Source organism: Rhinatrema bivittatum, chromosome 17 (assembly GCF_901001135.1).
Source record: "Rhinatrema bivittatum chromosome 17, aRhiBiv1.1, whole genome shotgun sequence".
Lineage (NCBI taxonomy): Eukaryota > Metazoa > Chordata > Amphibia > Gymnophiona > Rhinatrematidae > Rhinatrema > Rhinatrema bivittatum.
This window is the reverse complement of record NC_042631.1, coordinates 17,974,435-17,992,235: the sequence shown is the minus strand read 5'-3', so window position 1 is coordinate 17,992,235 and position 17,801 is coordinate 17,974,435. Positions and strand designations below refer to the sequence as shown.

The window sequence follows — 17,801 nt, the reverse complement described above, 5'->3', positions numbered from 1 at the left end:
GGGTGTTAGATAAATGTTAGGCTTTCTCGTTCGGTTTTCCCTCTTCATTACCCTCTTCTTCCTCTCTTTCTGCAGGAATACCTCGTCTTTCTATTCGAGTTGCCCTCCCCGGACCTTTGAGGGTGCACGCACCCCCCATGGAGGGAAGCCCCCTGCCCTAAGCCCCCGTCCCCTCTGCCAGGAGCTGGAAGGTAAGGCGGAGATCCCCAAGCCGCCAATCCGCCGGCAGCTTGCAGTAGGCGGATAACAGCACCGCCTAATGAAGCTGTGAATGTTTCCTAAAACCTTTGCAGTTTCACAATGCAAATGGAGGGGGGGGGGGGGGGAAAGCTGCATAGACGCCGAAATAGCTGGGGCTAAAAATAGGGGGCTGCCAGCCTTATCCTTCTGTACAGCGGCAAGGACTGCAGTCTGGCCAGCAGGGCCACGGGGGGGGGGGGGGCGGGCAGCAGTAGTCACGCTCTGGGGAGGGCTCCCACTGAACCTAGAACATATCCAGCAAGGACAGGAAAGCAAATAAGATATAGAGAGAGATGTGGTACTTTCTGGGTCTGAATCCGAGCAAGACATTAGCGGGAGGATTATCTGCAGCAGACGGGAGGGGGAGAGAGAGAGACACAGACACACACACACACACACACACATATATATATATGTATATATGTCAGTTCTATTATATATATGTATATATATATTTATTTATATATTTATTTATTTGTTATATTTATTACCATGTTATAATGTAAAATAGGGCTGTTATCACCCTATTCCTTTAGTTATCTGGAAACCGATGTGATATCTCGATCGAATGTCGGTATACAAAAGAAATAAATAAATATAATAGAACTGACAGAGCTAGGAGCCCAGCAGGAAGGCACAGCAGCAGCCACAGAGGGCAAAGGCTGCCAGTGCCTGCTTTGGTTTTGTCATGCGAGTGTCCTTTTCTGTCACGCGTGTCTGGGCCGCTGGTGGCCAGGGGTGGCCTCCGAAGTGCGGGGCTGGGCCACTGTCTGTAATCTGCCCTCGGGGTTCCTCGCTTACCGATTTGCCTGGGCTCGGCTTCCTAGATTTAGCGAAGGCACAGATCAGCTCCAGCTCTAACCTGGACGGACTTCTCGCCACCATTTCTCCCTAACTTTTTCCTCTCCCTTTTGCCTTCTTCTCCATTTCTTTGCTCTCTCGCCTTCCCCCCTGTGTACACTGTGTGATGCATTTCTGCTTCCTAAATACCCCTAGACTCAGCATCCCTGTTCTTTTGTATGATCCTAACAGCCTGGGTAAGCCACGGGAAATAGAAAGGCTGGAGGGAGGGAGGGATGGGGAAAAGTGCTGGTGTAACCTCACCGACCTGTAAAACCAGGAAAATGAAAGAAATCTGTCCCTGATGAAAAGAATTTTTTTTTTTGTTAGAAATGGCGTTAGCAGGAACGTGTACAACTTCAAAACCGTGACTGGAGCAAGAGGCCAGGGAATGAGATTGCTTATTCCTGGAAAGGGTGGTGGATTCATAGGGGGGGGGGGGGGGGGGGGGGGGGGGGGGGGGGAAAGAGTGAGAAACCCCAGGCGGTCCTAGCTGAGAAGAGCCAAGCGGAAAAGCAGAGAATCAATCTGGTTCTGTGGCCTGGCCTCATCCCAGGTGAGCTGTGGGGTCACAGTCCAGGTTTTCGGGTAAATAAGGTTCATTTATTTTATTTATTTATTTAACAGTTTTATATACGGAAGTTCTGGTAACAGAGTTACTAATCATTTCGGTTTACATTACAACAATTGAATTGACAGTATATAGAATAATGTTTTACAATGAACAAGGAAATTGAACTTGGAAAAAATAAATAATAATAACTTAAATGAACAAGGAGAGTATCATTTAAATACAATATATTTTGAGGAAAAGTGAACATAATTGCTGGTACTGATTTTGTTGAGACATGCAGCTTTTGTGCTCAGGCTGGTCCCAAACAAAATATCACAGGACCAATGGGACTGCCAGGAGGGCTGTGCTGGGGACTTCAGAGCCGGGGGGGCTGCCAGCTTGAACAATGCTGGATGAGGACAAATAGGCCAAGGATCGCAGCTATTGTATGGTTTAAGATTGGGTTTAAGATTAAAAAGCGTTCCCTTCCCTCCTTTTCACTCGGGGGGCCATACACTCCTCACCCCATTCTCGCCCTATGGTCATCTCCTCTGCTTCTCCACCCAATTCTCTCCGATCGCTTCGTTCCCCTGCCTTACCGTATTACATCTTCCACTTACACATCGCCCTCCTGTAAAAAAAAAAAAAAAAGAAGAAGCCAGGGTGGCTAACAAGAATAGTACAAAACATCAAATAGCAAAAGCTTCAAATACAAAAACGCACATCACAAAAGGCAATAACGAAACCCTTTCTCAAGGGGGTCTCAGGACAACTGCTGCCCTCCCCCCTCCTCCATATTCGTGCTGCACGCTTCTTATCACCCCCACACCCACCCCTTTATCCCCCCCTCCCCCTCCCCCACCAGTGCTCCGCCAAGGCAAAAGGCGGCGAACAGCAGATCTTGCGGTTTTGTTGGGCTGGGCTGCGATAAAGATCGCACTGCTGCATAGGTCCATGATTTTGTGCCTCTGCCGGTGATGTCAGAAGCCCCCTGCAAAATGGAGGGACCCTTTGTTCTGCATTTATCCCCCCCCCCCCCCCCAACTCTCCTGGCTTGGAGCGTCTGTGAAAACCCCCGAGTGAAGAGGCTCAGCCCAGCCCGGCGATGGCACCCGTGGCGGTGGGACTGCAGCAGTGAGGAAGGAAGGGCCCGAACGCGCTCGGAATAGACCCCAAACTGCAGGTAAGCCCATAGCAGCTCTCCCAGCGCCTATTCAGCTCAGATTAGCCAGAGAAGGGAGAGAATCTGATTTTTTATTTAACACACACACACACACAAAAAATGTTGCTTTCACTGCCACTCTCCGCCTTGTTTGCTTCGTCTCCTTCTCTTTTATTTCTCCATGTCTTTTCTAGATTGTCTTGATTTTTTTTTTTTTTTCACTTCTGCCTCTTTGTCTACCTCTCTCTCTGCTGTTGAATCCAGTAGAGCATGGACCTGCCACTTCCCTCGGGGCATTTCTTATTGATCTGTTTTCTTGCAGTAATTGCTGTATTTTCTCAAGTGAGTAAGCCTTTCTGCTGTGTTCATGAGGGTCTCCTTTAATAAAATACATGTACTGTCTGTTTTATAAAGGCCACGCTGGGAAAGCAGAAACGGTAGCGCTCACACAAGTGCCCTGACAGAAATTGGCTTTTTAATCTCTGGAGAAACTTGAAAAACTTAGGGAAGACTAATTCCCTTTACCCCAAGGACCGGTACTGTTTGTATAGTTTCTCCAGAAGCTGGATTCTGTTCCGAGATATACATGTCCTGCAGCTGAAGGGAGCTTGTGACTGGGAGTCCCTCGCTGTCCAGTGGCTGAAGGGAGCTTGTGACGGGGAGTCCCTCGGTGTCCTGTGGCTGAAGGGAGCTTGTGACGAGGAGTCTCTCTGTGTCCTGCGGCTGAAGGGAGCTTGTGATGAGGAGTCCCTCGGTGACCTGCGACTGAAGGGAGCTTGTGACTGGGAGTCCCTCGGTGTCCTGCGGCTGAAGGGAGCTTGTGATGAGGAGTCCCTCGGTGTCCTGCGGCTGAAGGGAGCTTGTGACTGGGAGTCCCTCGGTGTCCTGCAGCTGAAGGGAGCTTGTGACGGGGAGTCCCTCTGTGTCCTGCGGCTGAAGGGAGCTTGTGACTGGGAGTCCCTCGGTGTCCTGCGGCTGAAGGGAGCTTGTGACGGGGAGTCCCTCGGTGTCCTGCGGCTGAAGGGAGCTTGTGACGGGGAGTCCCTCTGTGTCCTGCGGCTGAAGGGAGCTTGTGACTGGGAGTCCCTCGGTGTCCTGCGGCTGAAGGGACCTTGTGATGGGGTCCCTTGGTGTCCTGCGGCTGAAGGGACCTTGTGACTGGGAGTCCCTCGGTGTCCTGCGGCTGAAGGGACCTTGTGATGGGGTCCTTTGGTGTCCTGTGGCTGAAGGGACCTTGTGATGAGGTCCCTCACTGTCCAGCGGCTGAAGGGAGCTTGTGATGGGGAGTCCCTCGGTGTCCTGCAGCTGAAGGGAGCTTGTGACTGGGAGTCCCTCGGTGTCCTGCGGCTGAAGGGAGCTTGTGACGAGGAGTCCCTCGGTGTCCTGCAGCCGAAGGGACCTTGTGATGGGGTCCCTCGGTGTCCTGCAGCTGAAGGGAGCTTGTGACAGGGAGTCCCTCACTGTCCTGCGGCTGAAGGGAGCTTGTGACGGGGAGTCCCTTGCTGTCCTGCAGCTGAAGGGAGCTTGTGACTGGGAGTCCCTCGGTGTCCTGCGGCTGAAGGGAGCTTGTGACGAGGAGTCCCTCGGTGTCCTGCGGCTGAAGGGACCTTGTGATGGGGTCCCTCGGTGTCCTGCAGCTGAAGGGAGCTTGTGACAGGGAGTCCCTCACTGTCCTGCGGCTGAAGGGAGCTTGTGACGGGGAGTCCCTCTGTGTCCTGCGGCTGAAGGGAGCTTGTGACGGGGAGTCTCTCGGTGTCCTGCGGCTGAAGGGAGCTTGTGACGGGGAGTCTCTCGGTGTCCTGCGGCTGAAGGGAGCTTGTGACGGGGAGTCCCTCGGTGTCCTGCGGCTGAAGGGAGCTTGTGACGGGAAGTCTCTCGGTGTCCTGCGGCTGAAGGGAGCTTGTGATGGGGAGTCCCTCGGTCTCCTGCAGCTGAAAGGAGCTTGTGATGGGGAGCGGTGTCCTGCAGCTGATGGGAGCTTGTGATGAGGAGTCCCTCGGTGTCCTGCAGCTAAAGGGAGCTTGTGATGGGGAGTCCCTCGGTCTCCTGCAGCTGAAGGGAGCCTCGTGCACATTCATTAGGGTTATCTGAAAACCCAACCAGTCAGGAGTCCTGGAGTTGCCCGCACCTGCTCTAGATGATGCATTATACAATGCAGGCACTGCATGAAAGCGCCTCCATGCAGACGTCTAATGGCAATTGCATGCAATATGAGTGGACTATTCTGTTTTTTAAAGAATAAGAGCAGCTTCTGTGTGCTTGCCCTTAGAATATGAGAGACAGCACTCTCTTAGAATAAGAGTGCGGGAAGCCCAGTGCTGAGGGCATCTCTCATTATTTTCCTACCCCCTCAGAATAAGTGAGCGGACAGCAGGCTCCTAAGAGCATCACCTCCCTCCCCCTCCCCCTAAAATAAGCCTTCAGGGAGCATTGCCACTGTAAGCGTATCTCTCCCCTTTTCACCCTCTGCACAGATCAAAGACGTTTTGCCTTCCATTAGAGAGAACCCTGCAGAGGCTGCCCCTGCCGTACACAAACCAAACCAGCACTGCACAATAGGAAAAGCTTTGCAAAGCCCCTGCTTGGAAATCTGTGCAAAGAGCCTTGACAATAACAAGACAAATCAGGATGGACCTGAAGAATAAAATACAGGAGGAGAGCTGGACGGAGAAGATATGATAGGAATACATATTGCCCCTTTTCTGTCTCTTTCAGGTTATCAGATCCCCCCTCTCTGTCCTCTCTTGTCCAAGCTGCCCTAACTTATTTAGCCTTTCTTCATGGGGGGAGTCCTTTGCATGCCCTTTATCATTGTTGTCGCCTTTCTCTGCATCTTTTCTAATCCTGCTATTGGGCGATCATAACCCCCCACAATACTCAAGGTGCAGCTGTACCTTCAGTATTTGGATGCTCTCAGTTTCACTCTCTATTCCTTTCCAATGTGATTTCTAACATGCTGTTTGCTTGTTTGACCCACCATGTCAGCTGCACACTGAACTGAGGATTGCAATGTATCCACAGTGACTCCACCTCCAAGGTTCTTTTCCTGAGAGATGACATAGAGTTAGGATTATTATTTCCCTATGAGCATGGATTTGCTCTGGTTCATATTAAATGTCATCATCTTCCTGCAATTCCTCAGTGTGTTCCTTTTTTTTAATTACTTTGAATATTTTTGTGGCATTTGTAAATTTGATCACCTTTATCATTGCTTTCTTTTCCAGATGATTAATAATAATTAAAAATAAAAGTTAAACAACCCTGGTCCCAGTTCAGAGTTGTGGGCTACTCCACTATTTACTCTATTTATTGGGAAAACTGACCATTTAGTCTTGCTCTGTGCTTCCGATAGGCGTTATGATCGCCCAATAGCAGGATTAGAAAAGGTGCAGAGAAAGATGTACTGGCTCTTATTCTTTCAAAAGCAGAATAGTCCACTCATATTGCATGCAATTGCCATTAGATGTCTTCATGCACCATGTCTTCTATTGTCCTAGCTCTTCCTTATATTGTATGTGCATTTATTTACATTTCTAAACCATCCAAAATGAAGTCCTGGGCAGTGCCCAACAAAACATACACAATTAAAAAGCATCTTACAAACATAATCTCACAAAAAAAAAAAAAAAGACAACTTCAAACTGCAACAAAGGGCGGGAGTTCACCAATTTCATCAGAGCATCTCAGCCAGCTCATAATGCTAACAGTGCATCTAGGGTAAATTCCCAGTTCTTTCTATACTTCACACTGCTGCTTTTATATATATATTTATTTGGTTTTTAAATGGTTTGATGCCCTACCCACACAATAGTGATCTAGCACCTTGAGCTGCATGCTACAGCGCCTCCTTCTGTCATCTTCCTGTACCAACAGCGGTACAGCACCTTCAGCCGGGTGCTACAGCGCCTCCTTCTGTCATCTTCCTGTACCGACAGCGGTCCAGCGCCTTCAGCTGGGTGCTACAGCGCCTCCTTCTGTCATCCTCCTGTGCTGACAGCGGTACAGCGCCTTCAGCCGGGTGCTACAGCGCCTCCTTCTGTCATCCTCCTGTGCTTACAGTGCCACAGCACCTTCAGCCGGGTGCTACAGCACCTCCTTCTGTCATCTTCCTGTGCTGATAACGGTGCAGCACCTTCAGCCGGGTGCTACAGCACCTCCTTCTGTCATCTTCCTGCACTGACAGTGGTCCAGCACCTTCAGCCGGGTGCTACAGCGCCTCCTTCTGTCATCTTCCTGACCCGACAGCGGTACAGCGCCTTCAGCCGTGTGCTACAGCACCTCCTTCTGTCATCCTCCTGTGCTGATAACGGTGCAGCACCTTCAGCCGGGTGCTACAGCACCTCCTTCTGTCATCCTCCTGTGCTGATAACGGTGCAGCACCTTCAGCCGGGTGCTACAGCGCCTCCTTCTGTCATCTTCCTGCACTGACAGTGGTCCAGCACCTTCAGCCGGGTGCTACAGCGCCTCCTTCTGTCATCCTCCTGCACCGACAGTGGTCCAGCGCCTTAATTATCACAGACTCATCACAAGGGTAGGACAGGTGGATCATCTTCCTCCCATTTTTTGCTCTGTTTCCAGTTGGCACTTTCTTCCCAGCTCTCCCTTCATTCATGGTCCTATGCCTCCTGTTTTGCAGGGGAGAGAGGGGTGATAAAGTCAGAATGTGACCATCACTTCTGGAAACTCTCATCTTCCCTGCAGCCTTGGCCATTCCTCACTGCAGTGCTGTGATAGTCTCATTCTGGATGGCTGTTTATCACTTTTTAGTCATTTAACCTCACACATGGTAGCCGCTGCCCTCCTATTCCTTCACTTCTCAAGGATACCAGACATTATGTCCATTGGATGAGGTGGGGGTGAGAGTAATGGACTATTCAGTCCTCCCTTCTTTAAGGTTATAGCAGAAATTTCTCTCCTCTCACTCATTTTTTTTGGCTAAGATTCAAGTGCAGTTGAGTTCTTGGCCTTTTGGCTGTGATTGAGAATCACAGGAGGGTTAATGTCTTGCCATCAGATTTCACAGGGAGCAGGATTATGTTACGATCATTGCCAAAACCAGGATTATTTATCTATAATTTAATTTGATTTCTTCTTGCTATTCCAGTGATGGCTCATAACAAGTTACAAAACAGCCCCCCCCCCCCCCCCCCCCCGGCTAACACATAAAAGTATAGCGTGCTACTTCCATCTAGTGGCAACGTGCACAACTAATCATAAACACTTCTAGGAAATTCAGTTGTCACAATATTTGTAGAGATTTAAAAAAATAGAAAAATGCCATTGATATACTTATTAGACAGAGGGTAGTAAAATGAATAAGAGTGAGGTCAGGGAGTATGGAAACAGTGACTGTAAGAAATTACACAAACTAGATGAACCAAAATGCCCAAACTTCATAAAACAAGGCTGATGAGGGCCTATCAGAATACAAAGAAAGGGGCTTGGTTTAGCACCGATTTGAGGAATAATGAGACACCACTGAGACGACCCTTTGTTAGTACGCAGCTCGGTTGCTGCAGTTAACAGAGACAAACTTCAGGCGGATGTGAGCAAATGACGTTTTTGGGTGGAGGCCTGGATGGTTGGCAGTGGCCACGGTGCCGGCACAGTGTCCCTTGTTCTTGAGCAATCCTTAATGTGAGCCTATGACACTCATGAAGAATGGTGCCATGGGGAAAACCTTACCTGGGGGCCTTCCTTAGAAGAAGTGTAAATCTTGCTTGTGGCTGGCAAACAGTGGAGCCTTTTATCTACTGTCTGCTGTTTGAGGATGACCAGAACTAACCCTTGGTCTGCTGTACTCCCTTGATTGACCCTGTGATTGCAGGGGACTTAGTCTGAGCCTTTGCTCAGTGCCTCTCTCACACCTTGCAGCTGTTACAGACTTTCTGTCTGCGTCTCCTGCAGCCTCTCGGACAGCCAGAAGGTTTTCACACAGCCTTCTGAACCAATAAGACCAGCTGGGACACTCTCTTCCCCTGCCCCACCAAAACACAGTCCAGACACTGACCCGGCACCATCTCAGGTGGAAATACAGGGCCGCAGCTTTGTTGAGTTACAACATAAGCATTCCCGAGTGGTACCTGAGCCAGTCCAATGTGTGCACCATTGCCACCTGAGCCCGCCCTGGACCAGCTGAATCCCAGCCTTAATTGCCCGCCAGTTTGCCATGGAGCCGGCTCAGCCATATGATATGGGCAGTGGTCAATCAGCCAGCAGACGCCGCCCCCCCCCCCTCCCCCACCATGGCTTCCAGTAGATGTTGCCATCTAGGGCAGCTAGCAGTGCTTGACTTCCCCCCCCCCCCACTAGTCTCTCCTGTGCTGCCATCCCCTCGTACCCCGGCACCATTGGCTTGGGCACCCCTACGGTGCGACAAATAGCACAAGACACCCTAAAACCGGGGGAGGGGGGGTACCTGAAGTTGAGAATGAAGAAGAGGTGGTCTCATTGCCTCTCCAGCTCCTCCCTCCCTTCCCAAAAGCTCCATGCTGGAAGGGGAGGATCGCAGAGGCACAAAATAAGCCAGAAGCAGCGAGGCTGGGACAGCGGGGGACTTCTTTTTAACGAGCTCCTACAGCCCTCTTCCTGAAGCTTTTCCACTCCCCTGTGAAGGGTGGAACGGGCAGGTTTCCCCACCTCCTTCCATGGGCTTCTTGTCCTTCAGCTCAGCACTTATCAAACTTTTTCTTGTGTTCAGGATCCAGTGGAAGGAAAAAAATATTCTTCTTGGACCAGGGGGGGAAGCCAAACAGCCTGGTTCCCACTTCCGCAGCACCCGTTGTTCACTCTCAGCCATCCCCTCTCCACTCCTCCACGCTCCCTCATCCCCATCCCAGCCCTCCATTCTCACGCCACCCATAGCTTCTCCACTCCTCCTTGCTCATTCATCGCGCCTGCAGCCCTCACCGCTCACTCTCATCCATTCTTCCGCACTCCCTTGCTCACTTTCACTCCCACTTCTGCAACCCCCACCCCTAGTTCCCAACACTCACTCTCACCCTCTCTTCCCCAGCCCTCCTTCCTCACCCCCCCCCCTCACTTTTCCTGCCTCCCATCTCTACGGGGCTCTCAGTTTCTTAGCGCCGTCCGGTGCCTGCACTCCCGACAAGAACAGCATGGGAGGACAGGACTGTGACCCAGACCCCCCCATCTCTGAAAAAACATTGGCGTAAAGGAACATGCTGCAGGTGTTTGCAAAGCATAGAAACAGCTTTTACTTTTTTTTAAAACGTGTAATTAATAACCAGGATGAAAGTGCATTGAGGGGCTTCTCTCTCATTTTCAAGCATGTTGAAAATAGCTAAAAAGTTAAAATTGACTACTAGTGCCTTTGTTCTTTTTGTGGCAGGGACCTCCAACTGGTTGTACTGCAACAAAGTAACCTTTACAGCTCTGTTACAGTGTCCTTATAAGAATCCTATCCCCCAAGGTCCCCGCCGTGAGATGACGGTACCTCAGAGATAGACTGCAAGAAATCCCTCTCCCTGCCCTTCTCTGTCCCCCACTGACACTAACAAATCACCCTGCCAACTATTTCTGACTGGTTTTCCCTTGCCGCCTCCATAAATCCTGCCTGGCTTTATTGTGCAGTCTGAACCTGGTGCCGGCTGAAGGATCCCCAGAGGAGATGGGCTGGCAGAAGGGTGGTGACCGTGCCCTGTCAGGCCGATGCAAGAGGGGTGCTCGCTAAGGCTAGCGCACAGGTTAACGCGCGTCCATGACCCCCGATGCAATAAGGGGGATCGGCGCGTCCAAACCAACGTGTAAGCCAATAGCGCTCGTCCCATGTAAATGCCCCGTTGGCGAGGCTAGAGCTGGCGTTAAGTCTTCAGGAGTCCCAAAAGTTTCATATCGTCGCGATATTAAGTCGGAGGAACCACAGAAAGCAGCAACATGGAAAAAAAAATATACAAAAAAAAAGTCTCGATGACGGTCAGGTTCGGAAAACTTCTTCAATCCGCGGTTGACGAGTGGAAATATTAGGAGTGGAGGTAAAGTTTTCGCGTATTTGCGCCTTTCTTTCAGTATGCGGCATCGCTTGTCATAAGACAGAATATTAAAGGCAATAGAAGAACTTCAAAATTCACCGCGGAGCCAAGATGTTTTCGGTGCTCATGGTGTGGCAGCCATCTTGGTTTCCCCCCTCTTCACCCTTCTCCAGCCCTTTTATGCATAATGATCAGTCCTTGGGATGATTGTATTTCTGGCAAGACATTATTAGTAGGGCACTACTGGCAAGCCCTTGAGGTTTGTCACATCTTCTTGGTTATGCCTCTCTACAATGGCGGAGTTCTAGGAACCCAAGTAATCACACAGAGAACTTGTAAAGGTCCAGCAAGAAATCTTGTAATAGATGAGATGAGATCTATGCACCACGCCGATGTGCCTTCTACAGCAGCATAATACATTGGCATGGAAGCTGTAAAGCAAGGCGAGGCACTCCATAAAGACAATGAACCAGGATGGCAAATCAGAGATCCTTATCAGTTTCACTCAAGAGCAATAGAGAGAATTGGGGAAATATGATTTGCCAATAATCATCTTTACATGAAAATAATATTGCCTCAGTTCATGGGAATACTTTTCAACTAATTTCTATTTTAACTATTTCAGATCAGCAGAGCAGTAAAACCTCTCAGGACCAAATGAACAAACTCAAATCTTTGGCTGTCTGTCACCCTAGGCAGAGTCACCTCTTTCATGACGAACACAGCTCTCAGCTGTCTCTTTCTCTCTCTCTCCCCCTTTGGAGTTGCACCCATTGCCCAATTAAAATAAACCTCAAGAAAGAGTAAAAATAAAACAAAAACACCCCGAATTCCTGCTGCAGCCAATCAAAGATGGAAAGAGCCCTGCTGGGCAAAGTCAACCAGGGGCAGCAAGCGATGACAGAGCTGGCCCCAGGGGTCAGTAATTAATCACAAAGCCCAGCAGGACCCTGCTTGTATCGCACTCATGTAAAAGCTCTCTTAATCCACACTTGGGATGTTGTTCCTGTGGCAACCCAGCAGTCCAGAGAGCTGTGAGGAAAGCCTCTAGCATGCGCAGGGGAAGGTGCAAAAAAAAAAAAAAGAAAAGGTACAGTGTCTCGCCATGCACGGCCTTTTCCTTCCAGTCAGGGGGAGTGCAGAGTAGGAGATGAGGAAAAACAGCAGCACTTTTAAATTCCTCAGTATTTGTGATTAGTGAAGGGAAGTAAGAGACCCATTGGTTTTTGCTTCTTGTTGCTTTAGAGTGCCCCTAGGTCTTGACAGTCACTGCCTTCTACAGCCTTCCCTGAAATAGACATAAGAACGTCAGAGCATCACCAGCTTCAAAACCAACTCCTTACAAGCTTCGTGGGAGAGAGCTGCATCCTCATCCATTTGAGCTACTATTTAGCCAAATGGTTGAAGTGGTCTCTTCTTTTGGATTATCTCTAAGGATGGATGGGTTTTGTGTTATTATTAGTTTTTTAAGTTATTGCATCATCTGTCTCCTCTCTTGTTGCTCTTTTAAAACCCTGCAGGCTAATTTTAAAATGAGGGCACATGCACACACGAGTGGAGATACGTTGGAATTTTAAACCTTGCGGGCACATGATTTAAAAATACACCTGTTGTGCGTCAAGTACGCTCCTAATTTTAAGAAGTTACTCGAGCAAACCTACTTTGCGCATCTTCCATTGGACTTTGCCGACTTTATCGCAAGCGGCTTTTAAAACCTGCTCGCGTGAGGGATAGTCCCAGTTTTTCCCACTTAGTCCACCAGTTTCCCAGTCAATATTGAGGTCTTCCAGACCCTTCTAGTTCTTCATCCTACATGCCCCCCAGTTGACCCAGACCCTTCATCCTGTCTTGTAAGCCCTAAAACGTGCCTCCGGTTTTAAAATACGGACAGGTGTGACAATGGGCCTGGACCGTTTTCCATCCCTTTATTTTTGGCACGTGCGTGGATATATATGCACGTAAATCACGGCTTTTAAAATCCATGTTGCTCACGTACGTCCCACATATGCGCATAAATGGGCATTTTTTTGCATAAGCAACATTTAAAATTGACCTCTTATTGTCCAGCAAGACAGTTATTTCTGCCAGAGGTTCTGTATGCACACACGCAATGGACACTAGACAAAAATACCTGTGAAAATTAAGGAGTTGGGTGCAGTGGCTCAGGTTAGAAAATGATGGCAAACCAGGCTGTTCGCTCAGGCTTTTGCTTGATTTTATTTTTTCTTCCAGGGAGTTAGGTTTAATGATTCAGTTGAAGAAAGTATGTAAAATCCTGCTGGATTGCTCAAGCTGTTGCCTGATTTTATATCAGTTTCAGTTTATTTTGTTGTGTTATAGCTTGGTTTAATTTAGATGACTTTGTGTTTTACTGAATATGCATGTTGCCTTGAGTCCTTGGATTAGGGTGATTTATAAGTAGATTGAATAAATATATAGGGTATCAAATCTATGTTAATACAACTGTGACCATAAAGGAGCTTCTGCCACAGTTAGTAGGAATGTCCGGAAACCCATAACAGTAGGAATGGGTGTAGGTTATATATACATATATATTTTTTTTTTAATCTAAAAATGGGGTAGTACTTGACCACAGCTCTCTTGTAGATCAGAGGTTTCCAACCTGGCCTGGGAAACCCCCCCGGCCAATCAGGTTTTCAGGATATCCACAATGAATATACATGAGATAAATTTGCATGCACTGCCTCCCCAAAGCATGCACATTTTATCTCCTGCACATTCATTGTGAATATCCTGAAAACCTGATTGGCTGGAAGTCCTCCAGACAGGGTTGGGAACCTCTGCTTCTAAATGTCTGTATTGTCTTGACAATTCCTTGAATAAAATGTATCACAAGCTACAAGAAATCTGATTTTCTTCAGGAGCAATATGGCTACTGGAATTCTGTACTGTGGCTCTAATATTCAAAGCAAGTCAGCTGTATAAGCTTCCATGTACTCACTGGTATTCCCTGCTGAGAAACTGTGCATCTTAAATTCTGCATAATTAATAGTGAGGCAGCTTGTTAGAATAAGGTAATGCCAAGTCCCTGCTAGTGCTAGAGGAGAATATGAAGTAAATTAGATAATGGAAACGGTGATAAGTCTGTGGACATAGAAATCTTCAGGGGGGGTCCTAACCCTTCAGTCATTTTATCACCAGCAAGAACAATCTGAGAACAGATGAGCCCAGCTGTTTACGCTGACAGCAAAGCTGCTCCTTGGCTGCTGTTTATTTGAAACGACGACAACTTGGATCTCAGCTTTTATTTAGACACTACCATCTCATTCCTTCTCTCTCAAGTTTCTTTCCGTGTAGCCTCAGGTTAAGATCATCTTCTATTTTAGGGGTAGGCAATGCCGGCCCTCAAGCGCTATAAACAGGCCTGGTTTTCAGGCTATCTACAATGAATATGAATGTTTGCATACAATGGAGGCAATGCGTGCAAATATATCTGATGCATATTCATTGGGGATATCCTGAAAACCAGACCGATTTGTGGTGCTCAAGGACTGGAATTGCCAGCCCCTGCTTTTCCAGAGGAAGTGGTGAAGATTAAAACTGTGAAGGATTTCGAAGGGGCATGGGATAAACACCGTGGATTCCTAAAGGCTAGAGCAGAGCTTTCCAAACTGTGTGTCGGGACACGTTAGTGTGTCGCCTGCAGTGTGCAGGTGTGTCGCGCAAGCCCGGTCAACTCTGATGCGAGTTTGGGCTTTTTTTTCCCTAGAGATTCACTTTTTTTTTCAGTTTATGGGTTGCTTATTATTGGGTGATTTTTGCTGTCAATCGCGTTTTTTTGGGGGGCTTGGTGGGTGGAACGAGCCCAGTCATCCTTGCATTGGCTGCTGCTGCCGATGAGGCCTGGCCATGAGGAGTACTGACTGCAAGCAGCAGTGTCTGGTGATCATGGAAGGGAGTGAAGCACTTAACTGGCAACAATCAAAAAGACGAGGTACATGAGTGTGGGGGCCAGACATGTGCTGGGGGGAGGAGAGAGATGAGTGTGTGGGGGACAGACAATTTGTTTTATTATTGTTTCTCATAAATTATAATAACATGAATCTTGGAATATATATTTTTAATATAAATTTTAGGTTTTCATGAGATAGGTTGTGTCGTGAAACATTTTATTTATGTATATATTTAAGGAAACATACATAAATTGTCGAAATATGTTTCGTTCGTTTAACCTTTAACCTCTGGTTTACTAGTAGACTGAATTACCGTGTCGTGAAATTATGTTTGTCTAAAAAGTGTGTCACCAACATGAAAAGTTTGGAAAGCTCTGGGCTAGAGGATGGGAATAAATTTAAAAAAGCTTATCCGGCACAGAGCAGCAGTTACTACCCTTGACAGAAACATAGGGGTAACGTGCACGGAGCAGCAGATACAACCTTGGAAAGCTTGCTGGGCAGACTAGATGGCCCATTTTGGTGTTTTTCTGCTGTCATTACTATGTTACTATTTTGTCAGCCATGAGATTTGTGGCCATGTTTCATTCTTCTTACATAGCATAGATACATTTATATTCACTTAACAGAATTTAAAGATTTTTTATAAGGATGCAGGCTACCATAATTAAATATTTATATATATATATATATATATATATATATATATATATATATATATATAAATAAATGTGTAAAAAAAACCCCAAAAAACAAAACCCCTCAAACTTACTTGCTCCCAGTGGAAAACTGATTTGCTGGAAAGGGCAGTCATAGACGCAGAGGTGGTGCTGAGCCTTAAACAGGGGGAGGGAGGAAACAATAAAAGCCAGTTAATGGGCCCCCTTGAGCTGCTCGAGGCACTAAGCAACTGCCCGGACTGCTTATGTCTAATGCAAGCTTTGCACATTTGTTGGATCTCAACACCACACTTCTCTTGCAGGATGCCAATCATCCTCCTGCCCTCTGTTGCTCCCGTTAGGCCTTTCACATTGTCAAATGCTGAAGTAGTGTCTTTGAACACCAAACCACCATGGAAGAGGGGATTTTGTTTGTTTGTTTCAAAGTACTTCCTACAAGCTTCATCTACACTGACACTCAAGTAGCATTAGTGATCAAGAGGCACATCTTAATCCTTCCTAATACTAAAATGTAGTCTTGAGGAGAGAAGACATGCAGGGAGGGAGATGAAAGGTGGCAGTAAAGCCCTTTTGAAGTAGTGAAGATTTAAGTTTTACTCCACACTTAAGTCATTGCTTCTATAATAGCAGTCACTCTCTCCCTCATCCTTCTTTGCAGATAACATGAGGTCCTTGATAGTTGCATTCCTGGCTGGATTCCTCTGTCAGCTGGTGTCTAGCAGCCAACCCTCGGATACAAGCAGCGAGTTCCGCTCAGCTTTTTCAGTGGCCAGGACCAGCAGCATGGAAGGTAGCAAGGAGATGGTCATCACCTTCGACAAAGTCTATGTCAACATTGGCAACGATTTTGAACCCCAGGCTGGGTTGTTCCGTTGTCGGATCCCAGGAGCTTACTACTTCTCATTCACCATTGGGAAATACCCTAAGAAAAACCTGTCTGTCATGCTAATGAAGAACAAGAATGAAGTGCAGGTGATTGTATATGATGAGCACCAGTGCAAGGAGAGGAAGGTAGCAAGCCAGAGCGCCATGCTGCAGCTGGATTATGGTGACACTATCTGGCTGCGTTTACATGGGGACTCGAAATATGCTCTTTACAGCAATGTGGGTCCATTCACCACATTTAACGGCTATCTTGTCTATCCAGACATGGTGTCCTGCTTCCAGGGCACCACCAACAGCAGCACAGGCCTGCAAGCCGTGTCCAAGGACAGAAAGGTAGAAGAGAAGAGTCAGCTGGCCTCTGATCAACCAATCACAGAAACAGATCCAAGGTCTGCTTTCTCTGTAGCCCGCACAGAGAGTCTCGTGGGAAGCAATGAAGAGAAAATCCATCACCACCCTATCACCTTTGACACAGAATTTGTGAACATTGGGAAGGACTTCAATCTATCCAGTGGCCTGTTCCACTGTCGAGTGCCAGGCGCGTATTACTTTTCATTCACTGTCGGAAAGCTGCCATATAAAACCGTATCTGTGAAACTCATGAAGAACCACAATGAGGTTCAGGCCATGGTCTACGATGACAACCACTCCAAGAGAAGAGAGATGCAAAGTCAAAGTGTGATGCTGTCTCTACAGCATGGAGACTTGATTTGGCTCTACAGCTATCAACATGAGGGCTATGGGGCCTACAGTAATCATGGAAAGTACATTACCTTCACTGGATTCCTGGTCTACCCTCAGGTAAGGGCAGAAGAGCAGTCCAATCTAGAAATTCAGGAACCTGCTTTCAGACATAAAATCAGCAGCCAAACAAGCAGCAATAAAATATAATACTCATGAAAGTTATTCTGAGCAGGCTTGAAAAGAAGTCTTCGGGCCTTTTACATCATTATATTGAAGTGCATGTTCTATCTACGCGTTTATTCTCCCAACCCTGCACGATTGTGTGCTACTCGGAATATTCCTCATTCTGTAACTTGTACTGAAAGGACTGAAGTAGGCTGCGGGATAGAGATAGGTGGGCTAGGAATGGTAGCTGAGGGCCTAGGTTGGGGCAATGCGGATGCAGGCTATGTATGGTAGCTAGGGGTGTGGGATAGGGATATGCATTTTCTTATTGTTGCATTTTAATAGGCTGTAGTATTCTCTGGGATTGAATATGAAGGGATTTTGAATTCAACTGAATAAACATGATTTAAATGAGAACGGTTTAAAAGCCCGTAAGATTCCAGAAGAACTCTAATCTGGATGTCATCTGTTGCGCACAAAATGGACCATGCAAAGGGAAGTGTAATAAAGATTATAATAAAAATAAAATTAAATGGTAATGTTTTCTGAGCTTGTGTGCCACATCCTCCCACATCTTTTGCTTGTAAACAGATTCACATCATTAAAATGGGAAACTAACCATGCCCTGCATTGGATCCCACCCCCTCCAGGATTAGGGCACCCTTTCCAGTGTCCTATTGGCATATT

General features: G+C 47.5%; 1 protein-coding gene across 1 annotated transcript; it reads left to right on the top strand.

The window, feature by feature from the left end:
- Positions 1 to 2,538: 2,538 nt before the first annotated feature.
- On the top strand, positions 2,539 to 17,653 carry C1QTNF4 (C1q and TNF related 4). Its single transcript, XM_029583089.1, has 2 exons — positions 2,539 to 2,816; positions 16,039 to 17,653. The coding sequence occupies exon 2, from the start codon at positions 16,044 to 16,046 to the stop codon at positions 17,154 to 17,156; it is 1,113 nt and encodes a 370-aa protein (XP_029438949.1). The 5' UTR covers positions 2,539 to 2,816; positions 16,039 to 16,043; the 3' UTR covers positions 17,157 to 17,653.
- Positions 17,654 to 17,801: the final 148 nt, after the last annotated feature.